The sequence below is a fragment of the Mustelus asterias genome, chromosome 22 (genome assembly GCF_964213995.1).
Source record: "Mustelus asterias chromosome 22, sMusAst1.hap1.1, whole genome shotgun sequence".
Classification (NCBI taxonomy): domain Eukaryota; kingdom Metazoa; phylum Chordata; class Chondrichthyes; order Carcharhiniformes; family Triakidae; genus Mustelus; species Mustelus asterias.
Window position 1 is genome coordinate 8931806 of NC_135822.1, and position 20920 is coordinate 8952725.

Genomic DNA, 20920 nt, shown 5'->3' on the forward strand with positions numbered 1-20920 from the left:
TGCTTGGCATTAATGGTCTCACACACTTAGCAGAAACCTACCCTTTCTGCCCCCTACCCAACACATTAGAAATCCCAAATTCAGAATATTACAAAATTAGTCCAATAATCTCACAGATAAACTGTGGCGTTCACAGATATCCGCACCCCCCGCAACCCCCCCCCCCCCCCCCCCCCAGCCCAACCACTCCACCACTTTGAATCATCACGTTTTAATTTTATGGTCTTATTTCTTTAGTTGAGGAGAGTTCTTTTTTTCAAAGGGAAGTGTGTGTGAGTATGTGTCTGTGTGCATCTGTGTCTGTGTCTGTGTGCATTTGTGTGTATGTGCGTGTGAGTGTGTGTGAATGTGTGTGTGTCTGTATGTGTGTGTGTGTGTCTGTGTGTGTGTGTGTGAGAGTGTGTGTGTGAGAGAATGTGTGTGTGCATGTGTGTGTGTGTGCATGTGTCTGTGTGTGTGTGTGTGTGTGAGTGTGTGTGTGTGTAGGTGTGTGTGTCTGTGTGTGAGTGTGTGTCTGTGTGTGAGTGTGTGTAGGTGTGTGTGTGTCTGTGTGTGAGTGTGTGTGTGCATGTGTGTGTGTCTTTGTGTGTGTGTGTGTGTGTCTGAGTGTGTGTGTGTGTGCGTGTGTGAGTGTGTGGTGTGTCTGTGTGTGTGTGTGTGTGTGTCTGAGTGTGTGTGTGTGTGCGTGTGTGAGTGTGTGGTGTGTCTGTGTGTGTGTGTGTGTGTGTCTGAGTGTGTGTGTGTGTGCGTGTGTGAGTGTGTGGTGTGTCTGTGTGTGTGTGTGTGTGTGAGTTTATATATATCCATATATATTGCAATTTGGGCCATCATGGTGACACAGTGGTTAGCACTGCTGCCTCACAGCACCAGGGACCTGGGTTCAATTCCGGCCTTGGGTCACTGCCTGTATGGAGTCTGCACATGCTCCACATGTCTGCGTGGGTTCCTTCCGGGTGCTCCGGTTTCCTCCCACGATCCAAGGTTGTGTGGGTTAGGTGGGGGACTAGCAGGGTAAATACGTGGGGTGATGGGAATAGGGCCTGTGTGGGATTGTGGTCGGTACAGGCTTGATGGGCCGAATGGCCTCCTTCTGCACTGTAAGGGTTCTATGATTCTATTCTAAGTCTGAACGGTGGGGACAACAGATTGTTGGCGGGAGTAGTTTTGTTGGCCGTTTGACCCTGCTGATAACCATCGCTGAAGATCTGAAGTCTGTGTGGAGTTTGCACATTCTCCCCGTGTCTGCGTGGCTTTCCTCCGGGTGCTCCGGTTTCCTCCCACAGTCCGAAGATGTGCGGATTAGCCATGCTAAGTTGATCCTTAGTGTCAGGGGGATGAGCAGGGGTAAATACGTGGAGTGATGGGAATAGGGGCTGGGTGGGATTGTGGTCGGCGCGGACTCGATGGGCCGAATGGCCTCCTTCTGCGCTGTCGGGATTCTTTGAAGGAAATAATCCCATCGACCTCGATATGAGAGGTCCGTGAAGGGCAGGAGCTGTTTTTAAGGAAACGAAAAAGAACCTAATAAAATTGATGTCGAAAGCCCAGAAAGTAAATTATAAATCTCCTCTCCCCCGCACTGGGCCATGAAGCCGAGGAAGGCTGAGGTGAAGAATAAATGTGGCACTACCTCCAGGAGCCACAGCTAATTTGTTCCAATCTAAAAGTAGTGCTGCAGACTGCATGCGGAACCAAAGTTGGAGTGAGCGGAGCTTTGTGGGAAATGTGCTAAGGTCATGAAGAAGGAATGGTGTTGTGGTCCCAGGAGAAGAACGTGATTCAGTGCTTCAGGCTGGAAGACTTTTTCCACCAGGCCCCCGGGTCATTCGGCAGGACAAGTTAGAAAATAAGAGCGATGTCAGGAGATTTACTGTACCCTGCTGCCGCCGTTTATGAGGTCCTCCTCCTCGCGGAGTGAGCTGCAGAGACTGGAGTTGTTTCTGTGTGTGGAAGTTAACTCTTTACTCTCTGTTTTCATCCCTGCGATGGGAGCCTCCCATCGCAAGGCCAGCATTTATTGTTCCATCCCTCGCCTCCTTGAACCGCTGCAGTCCACCTGGGTGTCAATGCACCCACAGGGGGGAGGGAATTCCAGGATCCTGAGCCAGAGCCAGAGTAGGAACGCTGATATGGTTCTCAGTCGGGATGGAGTGTGGCTTGGGAGGGTCGATTCCCCGTGCCTGCTGCCCTTGTCCATCTCGGTGCGAGAAGTTGTGGGACATCTCTGTCTAAACACCTCGCCTTCCATTTTTGTTTCTCCTGTTCGCCCAGCCTGGAGGCACTGATTGGTGGGGTGTTCCCCGCCCAATGGCTGTTGTCCAACAGTACACCGTGAGTTGAGTGTTGGCAGGCAATGGCCAGGTGTAACAGCCAACCTGCGCGCGGTGGGTCTCTCCCTGTCACACACTGACTGGAATTTTACCGTCCTGCCCGTCATGGGAATCAGAGCGGGTAAGGGGCGGACAATGGAAAGGTCCGTTGACCTTGGGCAGGATTTTACAGTTTTGGGATGGACGAGGCTGTAAATTCCCACCCATTCCCTCTCTCACACTCTCTCAATCCCTCACTCACGCTCCCTCTCACACTATTTCTCGCACTCTCACTCTCTCTCTCACACTGTCTCTCTCTCTCACTCTCTCTCAAACACTAGCTCTCTCTTTCTCTCTCCCTTACTCTCTCTCACACTCTCTCTCACACACTCGAGCTCTTTCTCTCTCACTCTCTCTCACACTCAAACTAGGTCTCTCTCTCACACTCTCTCACGCTCGCTCTCTCTCACTCTCTTGCTCTCTCTCTCTCTCTCTCGCTCTCTCTCTCACACTCTCACACATTAAGTCTCTCTCTCTCACTCTCTCTCACACTCTCACGCTCGCTCTCTCTCACTCTCTTGCTCTCTCTCTCTCTCTCTCACGCTCTCACACATTAACTCTCTCACTCTCTCTCACACTCTCTCTCTCTTGCTCTCTCTCTCACTCTCACACACTAAGTCTCTCTCTCACACTCTCTCTTTCTCTCTCACTCTCTCACACATTAAGTCTCTCTCTCTCTCTCATACTCTCTCTCTCTTGCTGTCTCTTTCTCACTCTCTCTCACTTTCACACACTAGATCACTCTCTCACACTCTCTCACACGCTTGCTCTCTCTCACTCTCTCACTCTCTCTCTCTCACACGCTCTCACACATTAAGTCTCTCTCTCACTCTCTCTCACACTCTCTCTTGCTCGCTCTCTCTCACTCTCACACACTAAGTCTCTCTCTCACACTCTCTTTCTCTCTCACTCTTTCACACATTAAGTCTCTCTCACTCTCTCATACTCTCTCTTGCTGTCTCTTTCTCACTCTCTCTCACTTTCACACACTAGATCACTCTTTCACACTCTCTCACACACTCGCTCTCTCTCACTCTCACACATTAAGTCTCTCTCTCACTCTCACACTCTCTCGCGCGCTCTCTCTCTCACTCTCTCTCTCTCACACACTCACACACATTAAGTCTCTCTCTCTCACTCTCTCTCATACACACTCACACACACACCAGCACACATTTCCAGCACTCTCTGGGTAGTGATCAGGGCTGGGACACCTGGCTAATGTTGGTCTCTCTGGCCCGGGGGGGTGGGGGGTGGCCGGGGATGGGGTACAGAAGGCTAATTGTTGAGGGCTCACCGAGATTAGCAACTTCAGTGCAGAGAAGCAGAACTTTCTGCTCTGTATCTCTGGGTGCCACATTGTGTTTTGGCAGTTGGCCAGAGAGACAGCAGGGAACACTTTATATTTACATTTATTGCCATTTATGAAACATATCCTTTCCCTGCTGCACTCTGCTACATCCCTATCCTCTAATACATTGTGTAGTGTCTCTACCTCGCACAGTAATTGAGAAACCATACAATGTGTCCTTTCTGTAATAAGGCTTTGTACGTCTGCCAAAGACAGATTATACCTTGAATCAAATGCTTTATCAAGGACGTAAATGCACATTTTGCTTTCCAATTCACAGGTGTCCTGCCCGAAGGAGCGACTTGTCAATGGGGAAGCAATTTATTAAAAGAAAAAGGGCCTCTTGATAAATGAAAGGACGGGGGAACGGGGGAGGAGGAGGGGGGGGGGGGAGGGGGGGGGCGCGGAGCCAGCCAATTCAAGCTGGCCCTCATCGATCCTTCACAGGGTTAATCAGCAGTTTGCAATTTGGTGCCAAAGAAGTAATTCGAAAGCCAAGTGGTTTTTCCTTTTCAAAAAAAAAAAAATCAGGACACAGAATCGGTCCAAACCGCAAGGAACAAACTTTCGCTCCACTCGGACGCTCCCCGATAAATTTGTGAGGCGGAAGGGTGGAGATAGTTGGACAGCAGTCAGCAGGAGGAAGTGGCTGCTCTTGAATCCAAAGGTGACCTCGTCGAGATCCCTGCGGGTCGCACACGCTGGCAGCAGACAGCTAAGTGGCTTCGTATGTGCGGGGATTTGGCCCGGAGGAATTTATTTCACTTCTGCTTCCTGTGCTCAGTGAATCGTATCCGAGCTGCAACATGCCTGGCCTCTGCGGCGAGAGCCCCTGTGAACTTTTGCACAGAGAGTAGCTCAGACTGGTTAATAGGTCGCAACGCGGCAGGGGCAACCTCCCATTAGTATTCAGCCTCATAGAATCCCTGCAGTGCAGAAGGAGGCCTTTCAGCCCATCAAGTCTGCACTGACTCGCTGTACCTTCCCAGGTTTGTGACTCCCAGTCAAAGTCTGGGGCTGCTGAATAACTCCTTACAACATTGTCCACTCCTTAACAATTGCACACAGTCGCCTTCTCAAGACCGTTTCATAGAATCCCTGCAGTGCAGAAGGAAGGAGGCCATTCGGCCCATTGAATCAACACCGACTGTCCAGCAGCGAATGTTATCCAGGTCCACCCCCCCCGCCCTATACCTGTAACACCACGCATTTACCCCACTAATCCCCCCCTAACCGACACATCCTGGGACACTAAGGGGCAATATTGCATGGCCAATCCACCTAACCTGCACAACCTGGGCGGCACGGTAGCACAGTGGTTAGCACTGCTGCTTCACAGCTCCAGGGACCTGGGTTCGATTTCCGGCTTGGGTCACTGTCTGTGTGGAGTCTGCACATTCTCCTCGTGTCTGCGTGGGTTTTCTCCGGATGCTCCGGTTTCCTCCCACAGTCCAAAGATGTGCGGGTTAGGTTGATTGGCCAAGCTAAAATTGCCCTTAATGTCCTGGGATGCGTAGGTTAGAGGGATTAGTGGGTAAATATGTAGGGATATGGGAGTAGGGCCTAGGTGGGATTGTGGTCGGTGCAGGCTCGATGGGCCGAATGGCCTCTTTCTGTGCTGTAGGGATTCTAACATCTTTGGAGTGTGGGAGGAAACTGGAGCGCCCGGAGGAAACCCATTTAGACATGGGGAGAATGTGCAGACTCCACACAGACAGTGACCCAAGCTGGGAATTGAACCCGGGTTCCTGGCGCTGAGAGGCAGCTGTGCTAACCACTTTGCCACCGTGCCAATAGTGTTTTTTTTTATTCATTCATGGGACATGGGCATCACTGGCTGGGCCAGCATTTATTGCCCATCCCTAGTTGCCCTTGGAGGGCAGTTGAGAGTCAACCACATTGCTGTGGCTCTGGAGTCACAAGTGGGCCAGACCAGGTAAGGACAGCGGATTTCCTTCCCTGAAAAGGGCATTAGTGAACCAGATGGGTTTTCCCGACAATCGACAATGGTTTCATGGTCATCAGTAGATTCTTAATTCCAGATTTTAAAAAAAATTGAATTCAAATTCCACCATGGCGGGATTCGAACCCGGGTTCCCCAGAACGTTAGCTGAGTTTCTGGATTAATAGTCTGGTGATAATACCACTGGGCCATCACCTCCAGCCCTACAAGATTTCTTCAATTCTGAGGGCGGGAGTTTACGATCTCACCCGAGTGAGGCCAATGGAGATTTCCGACCTTGGGAACCTTGCCTGCCCAATTCCAGGGCGGGTAGACTTTCTTGGTAGAGTTTCGGCCTCAGTTCCTGTGCAGCGCTGATTTCCTTCACCACCCCCCCCCCCCCCCCCCACCCCCCCACATCGGCAGCCACCCCGGAAAGATTGTCACGGCCTGGCGTTTTGATGAGGCTACAGCTAAATTATTATAATTCATGATGGGGCCATTAGCACAGGGAGCACCAGCAAGCAATTCATTTTAATAATGCGTGTTGACCTGACTCCCCACGTTTTGTTCTTTCATTATCTCCTTCAGGCCAATCCCCTGCGATGATGGTGGTAGCCATTTTTTTGTGTTTTTAAAAGAACAAAACGCGACATGACCTTTGCATGAAATCAGCTAAGTGGATGCTGGGCTTTTGTTTTATCCGCTCCTGAGTGTATGTGGGCTGGTTTGGTAGGCGGTGGTGGGTGCCGTGGGGCTCCTAGCTGGAGAGTGGTGTAGTTTACAGATGAGTCACGTCTCTCCATGGGGCTGATTCTGAGACCCATCGAGTCCCGAGGAATATATTCCAGCATAAAGCGAAAGCAAGAAGCGAATGAATCAGGAACAACTCTGATCTGCCCATTCCTTTAAAAGGACATTCTGGTGAAAGGCAGGCTAATAATGGAGCTTCTATTCCCTAATCAGTTTGGATGGCGATGAGAGGGAATTTGATCAACCCCTGCATTCCATAAGACATAGGAGCAGAAGTAGGCCATTCAGCCCATCAAGTCTGTGTATGAGCTACTACCATGGACAAGTTGGGCCGAAGGGCCTGTTTCCATGCTGTAAACCTCTATGACTCAATGTTTTGGATGCCTGCCGATTGCTGCCCCACTTCCAACCCCTCACCGTCCTACTCGCTGCGTCACCCACCGCCCCTGTCAATCCTCTCGCTGTCCCACTCCCCAACCTCAGCCACTCGCTCCCTCAGTTGCTGCCCCTCTCGCCGTGCCACTCCTCCCCGAGTGAAGTGGTGAGCCACGGGGTGGCGAATGGTGGGCAGCAACAACAGGCGCGAAAGGATGACACCAACAGCATCAACTTCCTGTCCAGTGTCATACGGTTGCACAGTGATGATGTCACTGGTACCGACTTCCTGTTCCCGTGTGGTGGCAGGCGATACAGAATTATTCAGACGCTTGGGGAGCCTATTGTTCCTCATTGTTTTCTCCATGGCAACACCTCAGCCAATTAGAGTTGACTTGCCAACCAATCAGCACTCTCTTCCCCTGTAGTATAAATTGTTCTCATTGTTTGAAATCTGCATTTGTCCTGATGAGTCCAGGATAAAAAGCTTCCACAACATTTCTCTCTTAGCAATATTGCAGTTCTATACTGTCAAGCGACTATTTATTCTACAACTGGAAATTATTTACGTATAGAGCTATTCACATGTTTGCGTGGGATTGTGATCCCAGCAAGGCTGTTAGTGCATGTGGAGTCATTATGGCACAGAAGGAGGCCATTTGACCCAGCCAGTGGGTGGCACGGTGGCACAGTGGTCAGCACTGCTGCCTCACAGCGCCAGGGACCCAGGTTCGAATCCCGACTTGGGTCACTGTCTGCGCGGAGTCTACACGTTCTCCCTGTGTCTGCGTGGGTTTCCTCCGGGTGCTCCGGTTTCCTCCCACACCCTGAAAGACGTGTTGGTTAGGGTGCACTGGCCGTGCTAAATTCTCCCTCAGTGTAACCCGAACAGGCGCCGGAGTGTGGCGACTAGGGGATTTTCACAGTAACTTCATTGCAGTGTCAATGTAAGCCCTACTTGTGACTAATAAATAAACTTTAAAATAAATAAACTTAAAAAATAACCATGCTGGCTCTCTGTTGAGCAAGCCACTCAGTTCTTTACCTCTTGCTCTATCCCTGTAGCCCTGCAAGTTTATTTCCCTCAAGGTATCCATCAATTTCCTCCAAAATCTCGCTTCCACCACGCTTGCCGGCATGTCCATCCTTTCTGGATGGATGGGCTGAATGGTCTCCTTTCATCCCTGGCCAGGTCATTACCCCTCACTGTATAAAAATGCTTTTGCCACATTCCTCCCCACCGCCCCCCCCAACCCCCACATCCCCCCCGCCCCCACAGCCCCCCAACCCCCACATCCCTTGCTCAAACCCTTCAACTCCCCCAGTACTTGAACCGTCAGATAATGCGAACAGCTTCTCTTTGCTCACCTTCTCTAAACCTGATATAATCACAAATCTCAATCAAATTTCCCCTCAAGTCTCTTTTTGCCTCCTGGAGAACAGCCCCCAGCATCTCTCCAACTTAACCGTGTGGCTAAAATCCCTCATCTCTGGAACCATTCTGGTAAATCTCATCTGCAACCTCTCCAGGACATAGAAACATAGAAAATAGAAGTAATGGTAGGCCATTCGGCCCTTCAGGTCTGCTCCACCATTCATTATGATCATGGCTGGTCATCAAATTCAATGGACTGATCCCACCTTCCCCCCATATCCCTTGATCCCTTTAGCCCCAAGAGTTAATCCATCTATAGGACCCTTGCTAACGTGTGGTAACCGGAACTTATTTGAAGCTCCAACAGATTTTGGTGTTACAGGGTAATTAGTCCTGGGAAACAATGAGTTCTCAAGGTACGTTGATAGAGTGTTTGGCTTCCTGGAAACGATTGAATGGAAGCAGCTCAAAGACTGACCTTGGCTGCCTCGGTGATGCAAGGATATTTCAAGCTCTGTGTTTGGGTGAATATAAAATCTTACTCATATTGCTAACAGCACCGTTAGTGACAATCCGCCCTCTCCACCAACAGGCAGCTTTGGAAGCCTCTTCCTGGATGGAGAGGATGGTGGGACAGTGGAGGACATCAGCAAATGGACCGTGGACGATGTCTGTAACTTCATTAGCGGTCTCTCCGGCTGTGCGGAGTACACCCAGGTAAGAGATCTGATCCTTAAAAGCTGCCTCACTGAATAACGTTGCCATTCACACTCCATCTTAGGCTATTGCACCTCACAGAATCACGGTGTGCATTCTGCACCAGCCCTGGTGCTGGGAGATTGGATCACATTGCAATCCGGGCGCCCTCACATAGCATCAATGACTCCCACAGTTAGAGGGAGAATAAAACTCTTTTTATTCATTTATGGGCATCACTGGCTGGGCCAGCATTCATCCCCCATCTCTTGTTGTCCCTGAGAAGGTGGTGGTGAGCTGCCTTCTCGAACAGCTGCAGTCTCTGAGGTGCAGTTTCTTTCTAACAGCTGGATACAACGGAATGGTTTGCTGGGCCTTTTCAGAGGGCATTTAAGAGTCAACCACATTGCTGTGGGTCTGGAGTCACATGTAGACCAGAGCAGGTAAGGACGGCAGGTTTCCTTCCCTGAAGGGGTATTATTTTTTGACAATGGTTATCATTAGACTTTTAATTCCAGATGCTCTCCTAAATTTAAATTTCACCATCTGCCGTGATGGGATTCGAACTTGGGTCCCCAGAGTATTACCCTGGGTCTCTGCATTACTACAATACCACTGCACCTCCCTCTACCTTCTCTGTAAAGTCCAACAACATTGCAGTTTAGGTACAGACAGGAAATAATTCCCCAATGTGCCTGTGTTTCCCACCGGGACAGGTGTCCTGACACGGCACGGTAGCACAGTGGTTAGCACTGCTGCTTCACGGCTCCAGGGACCTGGGTTCGATTCCCGGCTTGGGTCACTGTCTGTGTGGAGTCTGCACATTCTCCTTGTGTCTGCGTGGGTTTCCTCCGGGTGCTCCGGTTTCCTCCCACAGTCCAAAGATGTGTGGGTTAGGTTGATTGGCCATGCTAAAATTGCCCCTTAGTGTCCTGAGATGTGTAGGTTAGAGGGATTAGCGGGTAAATATGTAGGGATAGGGGGGTAGGGCCTGGGTGGGATTGTGGTCGGTGCAGACTCGATGGGCCGAATGGCCTCTTTCTGCACTGTAGGGTTTCTATGATTTCTATGAATGTTCCTCACTTAACCCAACATCATTTGTCTCATTGGATAAAAGCAAAATACTGCGGATGCTGGAATCTGAAACCAAAAGAGAAAATGCTGGAAAATCTCAGCAGGTCTGACAGCATCTTAAGGATCCTTACAGATGCTGCCAGACCTGCTGAGATTTTCCAGCATTTTCTCTTTTGGTTCCATTTGTCTCATTGCTGTGTTCAAATTGGCCGTTGGATTACAACAGTAACTGCACTTCAAAAATATTTAACTATTCCTTAAGGACATTAGGTCATCCTTGTGCGATATATCTGCAAGGTCTCCTTTTCTTCGAATGGATTTGGACTGGTTTAAAATCAGATTCCAAAAAGTGATAGTTTGGGATCCATGTTAAAGTTAAATATATTCTTGAGGGTTGTACCGAGACATAATGTCCTACACTGACAGGATATATTTTCCTAATGATGCCAGAGGTTATGATGTTACCCTATGGTTTTTAAGTCTGGGGCTGCTGAATAACTCCTTACAACATCGTCAAATCCTTAATAATTGCACTCAGTCGCCTCCTCAAGACTGTTTCATAGAATCCCTCCAGTGCAGAAGGAGGCCATTCAGCCCATTGAGTCTACACCAACTCTCCAGCAGAGCATGTTATCCAGGCCTACCTCCCACCCTGTACCTGTAACACCACATATTTATCCCACCAATCCCCCTAACCTACACATCTTGGGACAATTTAGCATGGCCAATCCACGTAACCTACACAACTTTGGACTGTGGGAGGAAACCGGAGCACCCGGAGGAAACCCACGCAGACACGAGAAGAAGGTGCAGACTCCACACAGACAGTGACCCAAGCCGGGAATCGAACCCAGGTCCCTGGCGCTGTGAGGCAGCAGTGCTAACCACTGTGCCGCCCGTTAACTTCATCCCCACATAGATACTTCTTTCCTCTCATTTTTAGTTCATCATCATTTGTTCCCCCTGGCCATTTAAAGACTTTCTCTGCATCAGGATTCAGGCATTGGGGTCCAAAGAACTACCTTACTCCCGGTCCACTCATTAACCGGTACAGCTTCTGCCTGACCAGCTGGGCCCATTCTCCTCCTAATGAATCCAGCATCTCAGAAAAGCTCATTCAAGGGGGCGTGTTGTTGACTTTTGTGGTCACAGCTGATTCGTGGGTGGGCAGGAAATGAGAGGGATGTGGACTGCATAGAGGCAAAATGTCTTTGCTTTAGAAAGGCATCATGTGTCAGCACAGGCTTGGCAGGCCGAAGGGTCTGTTTCCGTACTGTGCTGTTCTTTGTTCCAGAGCAGATTAGCATGACTCAGAGCACATTAACTGATGAGCCGCTCCCCTGCCCACCGCCCCCGGACCCCTCACCAATTCAATCTTGAGCTATACAAGGCCGGCATTTATTGCCCATTCCTCTTTGACCTTGAGAAGGTGGCAATGATAGCTGAGCATTCCAGGGGGCAGCGAAAGCTCAGCCACATTGGTGTGGGACTGGAGTTACAGATATAGTCAAAAGAGCAAGTTTTCTTCCCTAACAGTGATCCAGCTAGTATTCCCGACAATTCCACAGTTCAAAGGTCCTTTCCTAATACCAGCTTTACATGGCACGGTGGCACAGTGGTTAGCACTGCTGCCTCACAGCGCCAAGGACCCGGGCTCAATTCCGGCCTCGGGTCACTGTCTGTGTGGAGTCTGCATGTTTTCCTCGTGTCTGCGTGGGTTTCCTTCGGGTGCTCCGGTTTCTTCCCACACTCCAAAGATGGGGCGGCACGGTAGCACAGTGGTTAGCACTGCTGCTTCACAGCTCCAGGGTCCCGGGTTCGATTCCCGGCTTGGGTCACTGTCTGTGTGGAGTTTGCACATTCTCCTCGTGTCTGCGTGGGTTTCCTCCGGGTGCTCCGGTTTCCTCCCACAGTCCAAAGATGTGCGGGTTAGGTTGATTGGCCAGGTTAAAAATTGTCCCTTAGAGTCCTGGGATGCGTAGGTTAGAGGGATTAGCGGGTAAAATATGTGGGGTGAGGGCCTGGGTGGGATTGTGGTCGGTGCAGACTCGATGGGCCGAATGGCCTCCTTCTGCACTGTAGGGTTTCTATGTTCTATGTGTGGGTTAGGTGGATTGGCCGTGCTAAATTGCCCCTTAGTGTCCCAAGATGTGTAGGTTAGATGGATTGGCCATGGTAAATACATGAGGTTACGGGGATAAGGTGGGATGGTGAGGGCCTGGGTAAGATTCTCTGCCAGAGAGTCGGTACAGACTCGATGGGCCGACTGGCCTTCTTTTAAACTGTAGGAATTCTGTGAAATGTGCAAGCGCATATAGAAAGCTTTGTCTAATCCAGTTGCTACATAACAAGTGGCTGCTAATGGTTTATATAGACCTCGTGGTATTATCGCTAGACTATTAATCCACAAAGTTATCTAAATGTTCTGGGGACCCGGGTTTGAATCCCGCCACGGCAGATGGTGGAATTTGAATTCAATTTAAAGAAATCTGGAATTAGGAATCTACTGATGACCATGAAACCATTGTCAATTATTGGAAAAACCATCTGGTTCACTAATGTCCTTTAGAGAAGGAAATCTGCCGTCCTTACCTGGTCTGGCCTACATGTGACTCCAGAGTCACAGCAATGTGGTTGACTCTCAACTGCCCTCGGACAACTAGGGATGGGCAATAAATGCTGGCCAACCAGTGACGCCCATGTCCAATGAATTAATAAAAAATATACAGGTCTTTTGACCAATTTCACCAGCTGCACTTTCCTAATCGAATAGCAAACTAACCGTGGATTGAAGTCTTTATCTGTGAGCTCAGCGAGCAGACAATGATCATTTGTGTTTGATGTGCAGGTGTTCAGGGAGCAGGCCATTGATGGAGAGACATTGCCCTTATTAACGGAGGAACACCTACTGAACACCATGGGCCTAAAGCTGGGACCAGCACTGAAAATACGCACACAGGTAACATTTCCCTTTGATTGGTCCAGCTAGCGGAGCACATGATGTGCTGACCACACCCTGTTTGGTCACATGATGTAACGAAATGGACATGCGACCAATTCAAAGGCGCTTAAGTTTCCTTCAAAAGGGTGGGACAGGATGGCCCTTTCTGTCCCAGCCACCGGTTAGTTTGCAGTAAATACCTGAGAGGTGAGTTCACCAGGCCCCAGTATGTCCCATCTGGCACAGGCCACTTATCTAGATTCACAGAATACTACAGTGCAGAAGAGACCCTTCGGCCCATCGACACATGAAAGGCCCTGACCTGCCCACCTAATCCCACTTGCCAGCACTTGGCCCATAGCCTTGAATGTTATGGCGTGCCAAGTACTCATCCAGGTACTTTTTCAAGGATGTGACGCATCCCGCCTCCACCACCCTCCCAGGCAGATAAAATTACACAGGATAAATAGCATTGAAACAGGCCAGTCGGCCCAAACGGGGTTCTGTACCACTTGAGCCTCCTCTCATCATTTCCCATCTGAATCCACTGTTATAACCCTCTATCCTCCACAGGGGTTGGCACTGCTGCCTCACAGCGCCAGGGACTTGAGTTCGATTCCTGGCTTGGGTCACTGACTGTGCGGAGTCTGTACGGTCTCCCCGTGTTTGCGTGGGTTTCCTCCCACAGTCTGAAAGACATGCTGGTTGGGTGCGTTGGCTATACTAAATTCTCCCTCAGTGTACCCAAACAGGCACCGGAGTGTGGCGACTAGGGGCTTTTCACAGTAACTTCATTGCAATGTTAATGTAAGCCTACTTGTGACAATAATGAATAAACGTTAAACTTCTCCTTCAAATGCTTGTCTCGCATCCCTTTTAATGCATCTATATTAGTCCCCTCAACTACTGCTGGTTAGATGCATTGATCCGAACAGGCACTGGACTGTGGCAACGAGGGGAATTTCACAGTAACTTCATTGCGGTGTTAATGTAAGCCTTGTTTGTGACTAATAAATAAATAAGTAAACTTTATAAACTTCCTGTGGTAGCAAATTTGACATTCTTACCCCTCTCGGGGTGAAGAACTTGGAGCTAATTTTGTTTTCTTCCCATTGGTTAGATAGTCACAAGACATTCACATTGAGAGCCACAATTAATCCCTCCCCAGATCACAGGATGGTTAGGGATAAAAGGAGGCCATTCAGCCCATCCACTCAGGAAGGATGAACAGCCCTGTTATCCCAGGATGCCACTGTTCTTTAAATGGTTCAGGTGTGTTTGCTTCCAGGGACATTCCAGATGTCCGTTCCGTGTGTGAGAACTCCCTGCCTGGAAAATTGAACCCTGCTGTCAGTCCTCAGCTTATCTGTTGCTAGTTTGATCCAATCTCAGTGAAGGAGCAATTCATTTGGTACTATTGTGCGTTGTGCGTGCACATCACACGAAGAGGTCTTGTGGCGCAGTGTTACTGCCCCTACCCCTGGACCAGAAGCTCCAGGTTCAAGTCCAACAACTTGTTGGCCATGGAAGGAGCATTCATAATGTGGTTCAACAGGTAGATAATCAGCCCAGGAATCCTTCCCCCCACTATTACCCAAAGTGTGTGTGTGAATAAATGCTAAAAAATCAACTGACACGACACAGGATAATTACTACAAGAAATGAATGAAGCCCATTCAATTTGCTTCCTCCTATAGGGCAGATGCACAATACAGTTGGGAATGTTACTAAGTTATAGAATCATAGTACAATGCAGACGGAGACCATTCATCTCATCAAGTCTGCACCAACAACAATCCCACCCAGACCTTGTCCCCGTAGCCCCACGTTTTTACCCTAGTTAGTCCCTCTGACACTAAGGGGCTATTTAGCATGGGCAATCCACCTAACCTGCACGTCTTTGGACTGCGGGAGGAAACTGGAGCACCCGGAGGAAACCCACGCAGACACGGGGAGAATGTGCAGACTCTGCACAGACAGTCACCTGCGGCTGGGATTGACCCTGGGTCCCTGGCACTGTGAGGCAGCAGTGCTAACCACTGTGCCACTGTGCCGCCAGAGTTGTCTTCAGTTCTACTAACTTTCATTAGGACATTTACTGGTTGCCATTCTCAGACTAAAATCGTGTAAATTGAGAGGTGGATTCAAACATATTGAGGGATTCTGTGACCTTCATTCTGGTGCGCTGGGTGTGAGGATCACAAGTGTGAATTTTACACCTGTGCAACCTATCCAATTGATGCAACTATTTGAGCGCCTTGAACTATTACCGCTTAATGTCCCTTCATCAGTCACTACATTGACACAGATCCTTCCCTTCATTTTTGTTATCATTATAACATTCAGGTTAATTCTCACATCAACATTTCTCCATGAGTTGCATCTCATGGGGGTGCCGTGACTGATGGGATTGTCTTCAACTACTTCCCGACAGTGCAGAAGGAGGCCATTCAGCCCATCGGGTCTGCACCGACCACAATCCCACCCAGGCCCTATTCCCGTAACCCCACATTTTTACTAATCCCCTTGACACTTGGGTCAATTTAGCACGGGCCAATCAACCTAACACGCAGATCTTTGGAGTGTGGGAGGAAACCCATGCAGACACGGGGAGAATGTGCAAACTCCACACAGACAGGGACCCGGAATTGAACCTGGGTCCCTGGCGCTGTGAGGCAGCAGTGCTGACCACTGTGTCACCGTGCATCCCCTTAGAGTCTTGCACTGAACCAATGACGGAAAACAGAATCTTCTTATTAGATGGCAAACTTAGAAGGAAATTATATGCTAACATTTTAAATAACTACAAATTTCAGACAATAAAGGCATCCAAAGCCTCTCCGTCCAATACAATATCTGAGATGTAATCTCCTGGAATGCAAGACTTTATTAAAGAATTAATCTTGTGCTTTTTATATTTAAGTAATCAATCAAAGAATAGATTGTTGCTCGTTAACACGGTTAGACTATTTTATTAAATTTTATCACTGACAATACTTCATAAAATAATTTCAGGTCCCCCATGATATTTTTGGCACTGAGCGACGCTCTTAAAGTCCAACTCTAAATCAAAGCCTCTGCTGTCTTGAGTTTGGCCAATTTCACTCCAATTTCAAAAGGTCATGACCGTATAAAGCTTAAAGTTTACTTATTAGTGTCACAAGTAGGCTTACATTAACACTGCAATGACGTTACTGTGAAAATCCCCTCGTAACCACACCCTGGCGCCTGTTCGGGTACACTGAGAGAGAATTTAGCATGGCCAGTGCACCCTAACCAGCACGTCTTACAGACCGTGGGAGGAAACCGGAGCACCCGGAGGAAACCCACACAGACATGGGGGAGGACACGCAGACTCCGCACAGACAGTGCGGGAATTGAACCCGGGTCCAAAAGAGAAGATGCTGGAAAATCTCAGCATGTCTGGCAGCATCTGTAAGGCGAGATGCTGGAATCTCCTTACAGATGCTGCCAGACCTGCTAAGATTTTCCAGCGTTTTCTCTTTTCAGATTCCAGCATCCGCAGTAATTTGCTTTTATCGATTGAACCGGGGTCCCTGGCGCTGTGAGGCAGCAGTGCTAACCACTGTGCCACCGTGCCATCCATAAGGGAGCCAAGATGCCGTTCAGCCATGCTCTAGTGAACGGAACAAGCTCAAAGGGCTGAATGGTGAGATCCTGTTCTTAATGAATACGAAAAGTGAGACACTGTGTGCCATGGTGGTTTTGAATTGGAGAAGAACGATGGTGGGAAGTTGGGACTTGCGTTTCACTTTGAATTTCCCTTGCAGGTTGCCAAAAGGATTGGCCGAGTGTTGTACATGGCCAGTTTCCCACTGGCTCTGCCGCTCCCGCCCGCCGCACTGAGACCACCCGAGAGGGACCTTGCACCCACCGAGAACCGCCCCTCCTCCACTGGCAGCGTTGCCTCGCCGTACGGCAGCCTTCAAGCTAGCCGCATCTCACCGAAACAGGAAAATGGCAACGCCTCGACAATGGGGATCAGCGACCTCACTAAACCACAGTCTTGAGCAAGACGTTTCACTCGAAGGAAAGAGAGAGAGAGAGAGAGTAAAGTTGCTGTTATTCGAAACCAAAGTATTTATAGGAGCGCCAACTTCATTGGTTGACTGCATTTCCTTAAAAAAACAACACAAACTCCGACTTTCAAAAACACATTTTTAACAAAAAGACCGATTCCCTTTTCTTTTTCTTCAAGACGTCAGTTTATCCTTGAAAGCCAATTTGAAAAGCAGCCGAAAAAAGTTGACGGAAGGTGAATACAAAGAGACAAGACGCTGGGTTGAATGTTGGTCAGGTTGGCACAACTTGCCAACGTAAAAAAAAAAAATCAAGGCTGAATTTCTGCTTGCTTCAAGTTGAACGAAATTGAGGCCAATCCCCCCCCCCTCCCTCCCGGCCCCCCCGCACCGCTGCAACCCCACCCCCCAACTTTTTATTGCTGCAAGGAACTGAGGCAAAGGGGGGAAAGGGAAAGAAAAACTGTGCACTGGTACCAAAAAAAAAGGTTTCTCTCACAGACCTGGGATTAAACATTCGATGTAAAAAGAAAGTACAGATTTCACAAGCACTCATTTTGACAAGGGACTCATTATGTTATTGCTCGTGTCTATGCATTGTCCAGTGCTAAACCAAAGATGATGGATTGTAGAGGTCTGTGTTTACAATACAATTCTAAATGGTACAACAAATTTTTTTTTTTGCCTATAAGGACACAGTTTAAAAGTGCCTCACTGTAGGAGGTTTAATCACTACTTTTGTGAATACACACGCACGCACACGCATACGCACACGCACACACGCACGCACACACGCACACACGCCTGACTGGACCCACGAGTGCACAGGCATCGGAGTTTGGAAGGTGGTTTTAAAACGACCGGTTCAAGAAAATAGCTATTCAATACATGGGACGGCAAATTGTACAAGCAAAGCTAGTTACGGAAAGATTTTGGTACTTACTTTGGGTTTTTCTTTTGTCGTTGTGTAGTTGCACGTTTTTTGGAATTTTTTGGGGTGGGCGGGAAGCGGGGGGGGGGGGGGATAAAGAAATGTAAACTGCTGGGGGAAAGTTTCCCCCTCCTTTTTCATGCTATCCAAACCTTAATTGCTGCTTTTAAGCAATCAACATAATGAATAATTACGTTATTTATGGAAATTCTGTTGGGTAGGTCAGACATGTTTAGCACTATATATATGGTAATAATCAGCCCTGAAAGGGCGGTATAAGAATAATTAAAAAAAAACTTTAAAAAAAAATTATTGTTCCTTTAGCTGGATTTGGCCAATTTGCGTCAAACTATCATTTAATGTTTTGCAACTGTAAACATTGAGGATATGGTGATCTGTAAAATAATTTTAGCCTATTTGTTCATTTGCTTTTATTCTTGTCTTTCACTTTTAGTGAAATAAAGCCCCCTCCCGGGGAAAAAAACAGTACGAATTAACATTTCGTTTGGTTTTACTGGAATGTGGAACTATTTTTTTTTTTGAAGCTCTTGTCTTAATGTTTCTCTCCCTCTCGAGCCACAGATTCCTTCAAACTTTTTCCAGCAAATGAGACTCCAACGGATTTCCATCTTGCACCTCCCCTCCACACCGCCCCCACCTCCCCCCCGCAACCACCAGCCCCGCAACATGAAATGCAAATTTCCCAGCGAGATGCAATAACACATCACTAACTCTCTCAATAAACCAAAACCTGCGGCTTGAAGATTATTCCATCGATCACAAGGCAGTCTTTCTCTATCAGCTCCACCCCATGCCGGCTGCAGTGAAGTGATACCAGACACACTGATGGTACTGGCAGTGTGTGCGTCTGTTCCCTGGAATCTTCCCTCGGTGCCCACTGAAGTCGGAAACTGGGAGGCTGGATAACAGATGCTGCTTCCCACAAGTCAAGACCCAAGTTTATCAAATTAAAGTGGAGGTGTCTCCTGATCTCCGTCGAGACATGAAACATTAGCCCCAGTGCTGGCGCTAACAAGCACTCTCACTTAGGTTTGATTGATTTTAGGATAAACTAAGCAGTCCGTTGCCTTTGAAGTGATATTTTGCCCGGCGGAGAGCTCTAGGTCTCCTCAGTATGTCAGCAATAGCCACATGTAAAGCGATCAGAGGCATCTCAGGTACATAAAATACTCTCTTCCATCTTCTTCCGTCGGGAACAAGATACAAGAAGGAGAGGGTGCAGAATAGAGTGTCACAGTCAGAGCTAGGGTGTAGACAAAAATCAGCTTAATATAAGGTAGGTCCATTGAAAAGTCTGATGGCAGCAGGGAAGAAGCTGAGGTTACGTACCAACCGGGGCGGCACAGTGGTTAGCACTGCTGCCTCACAGCGCCAGGGACCCGGGTTCAATTCCGGCCTTGGGTCACTGTCTGTGTGGAGTTTGCACATTCTCCCCGTGTCTGCGTGGGTTTCCTCCGGGTGCTCCGGCTTCCTCCCACAGTCCAAAGATGTGCAGGTTAGATGGATTGGCCGTGCTAAATTGACCCTAGTGTCAGGGGGATTAGCAGGGTAAGTGTGTGGTTTACAGGAATAGGGCCTGGGTGGGATGTGGTCGGTACAGACTCGATGGGCCGAATGGTCTCCTTCTGTACTGTAGGGATCTATGATTCAAGAACATTTTCTTCCCTGCTACTATCAGACTTTTGAGTGCACCTAGCATATATTAAGCTGATCCTTCTCTACATCCCAGCTATGACTGTAATACTACATACTGCACTCTCTCCTTTCCTTCTCCCCTATATACTCTATGAGTGGTATGCTTTGTCTGTATAGGGCGCAAGAAACAATACTTTTCACTGTATCCCAGTCCATGGGATAATAATAAATCAAATCAAGTCAAAATGCTAAATGCTGTTGATAAGGTGAATTTTGAATAGAGGTTTCCCCCCTTGTGGGACAAGAGGTCCTAGATATCGGCTGGAATTTTACTGCCATGGAAGTCGGAGCGGATGAGGGGTGTATACTCAGAATCCCACAGTGCAGGAGGAGGCCATTCGGCCCATCGAGTCTGCACCGACCACAATCCCACCCAAGCCTATCCCCATAACCCCACATATTTACCCTAGCTAGTCCCCCTGACACTAAGGGGCAATTTAGCATGGTCAGTCCACCTAACCTGCCTATCTTTGGACTGTGGGAGGAAACCGGAGCACCCGGAGTAAACCCACGCAGACACGGGGAGAACGTGCAAACTCCACCCGGAGGAAACCCACGCAGACACGGGGAGAACGTGCAAACTCCACCCGGAGTAAACCCACGCAGACACGGGGAGAACGTGCAAACTCCACCCGGAGTAAACCCACGCAGACACGGGGAGAACGAGCAAACTCCACACAGAAAGTGACCCAAGCCGGGAATCGAACCCGGGTCACTGGGTGCTGTGAGGCAGCAGTGCCAACCACTGTGCCACCGTGTCACCCCATGGGAAGGTCTGTTGACCTCGGGCGGGATTTTACGGTTTCGGGGCAAGGGAGGTCGTAAATCCTGCCCATGAAGCGAGAGGGAGGTAGGTTTAAAACTGAGATGAGGAGAAACAACTTCTCTCACGAGGGTTGTGAATCAGTGGAACGCACTGCAGTGGAGGCAAAATCACTCAACAGAGTCAAGAAAGAGATATAGATGTGTTTCTGATGAAAAGTGGGATAAAGGGCTGTGGGGAGCGGGCAGGAAAGTGGAGTTGAGACTGGGATAAGATCAGCCATGATCGCGTCAAATGGCAGAACGGGCTTGAAGGGCTGAGTTGCCCACTCCCGCTCCTAATTCCCACGAATATGGAAGAATATAGCTTGGAATTCCAATGGATCTGTTCAGTGCTTAGCCCCTGCCTATTCTAGCCCCAGAACGCTGACTGCGTCCTGAGTTCCAAAAACATAGCTGAGGTAGACCAGCTGCCCCTACAAGTCCACCCACCCTGAAACAATGGCAGGCAGCAGTAGCTAGGCCCCAAATACAAGCCTCTTATTCAGTTCTGCTCACAGTGGAACAAGTCACAAGGCCGTCACCTAATAAATGC

The 20920-nt window shown here is 48.8% G+C and overlaps 1 protein-coding gene across 7 annotated transcripts in view; it reads left to right on the top strand.

Moving 5' to 3' along the window:
* The window catches only part of samd11 (sterile alpha motif domain containing 11), a 328960-nt gene extending 310619 nt beyond the window's left edge, over positions 1-18341 (top strand). For all 7 annotated transcript variants that reach the window (XM_078238728.1, XM_078238729.1, XM_078238731.1 and 4 more), the window contains 3 exons: positions 8758-8882; positions 12784-12894; positions 16668-18341. In XM_078238728.1, the coding sequence (XP_078094854.1) occupies positions 8758-8882; positions 12784-12894; positions 16668-16907 (476 nt within the window). In that variant the 3' untranslated portion in view covers positions 16908-18341. The remainder of the gene's footprint in view (positions 1-8757; positions 8883-12783; positions 12895-16667) is intronic.
* The last annotated feature ends 2579 nt before the right edge of the window (positions 18342-20920 follow it).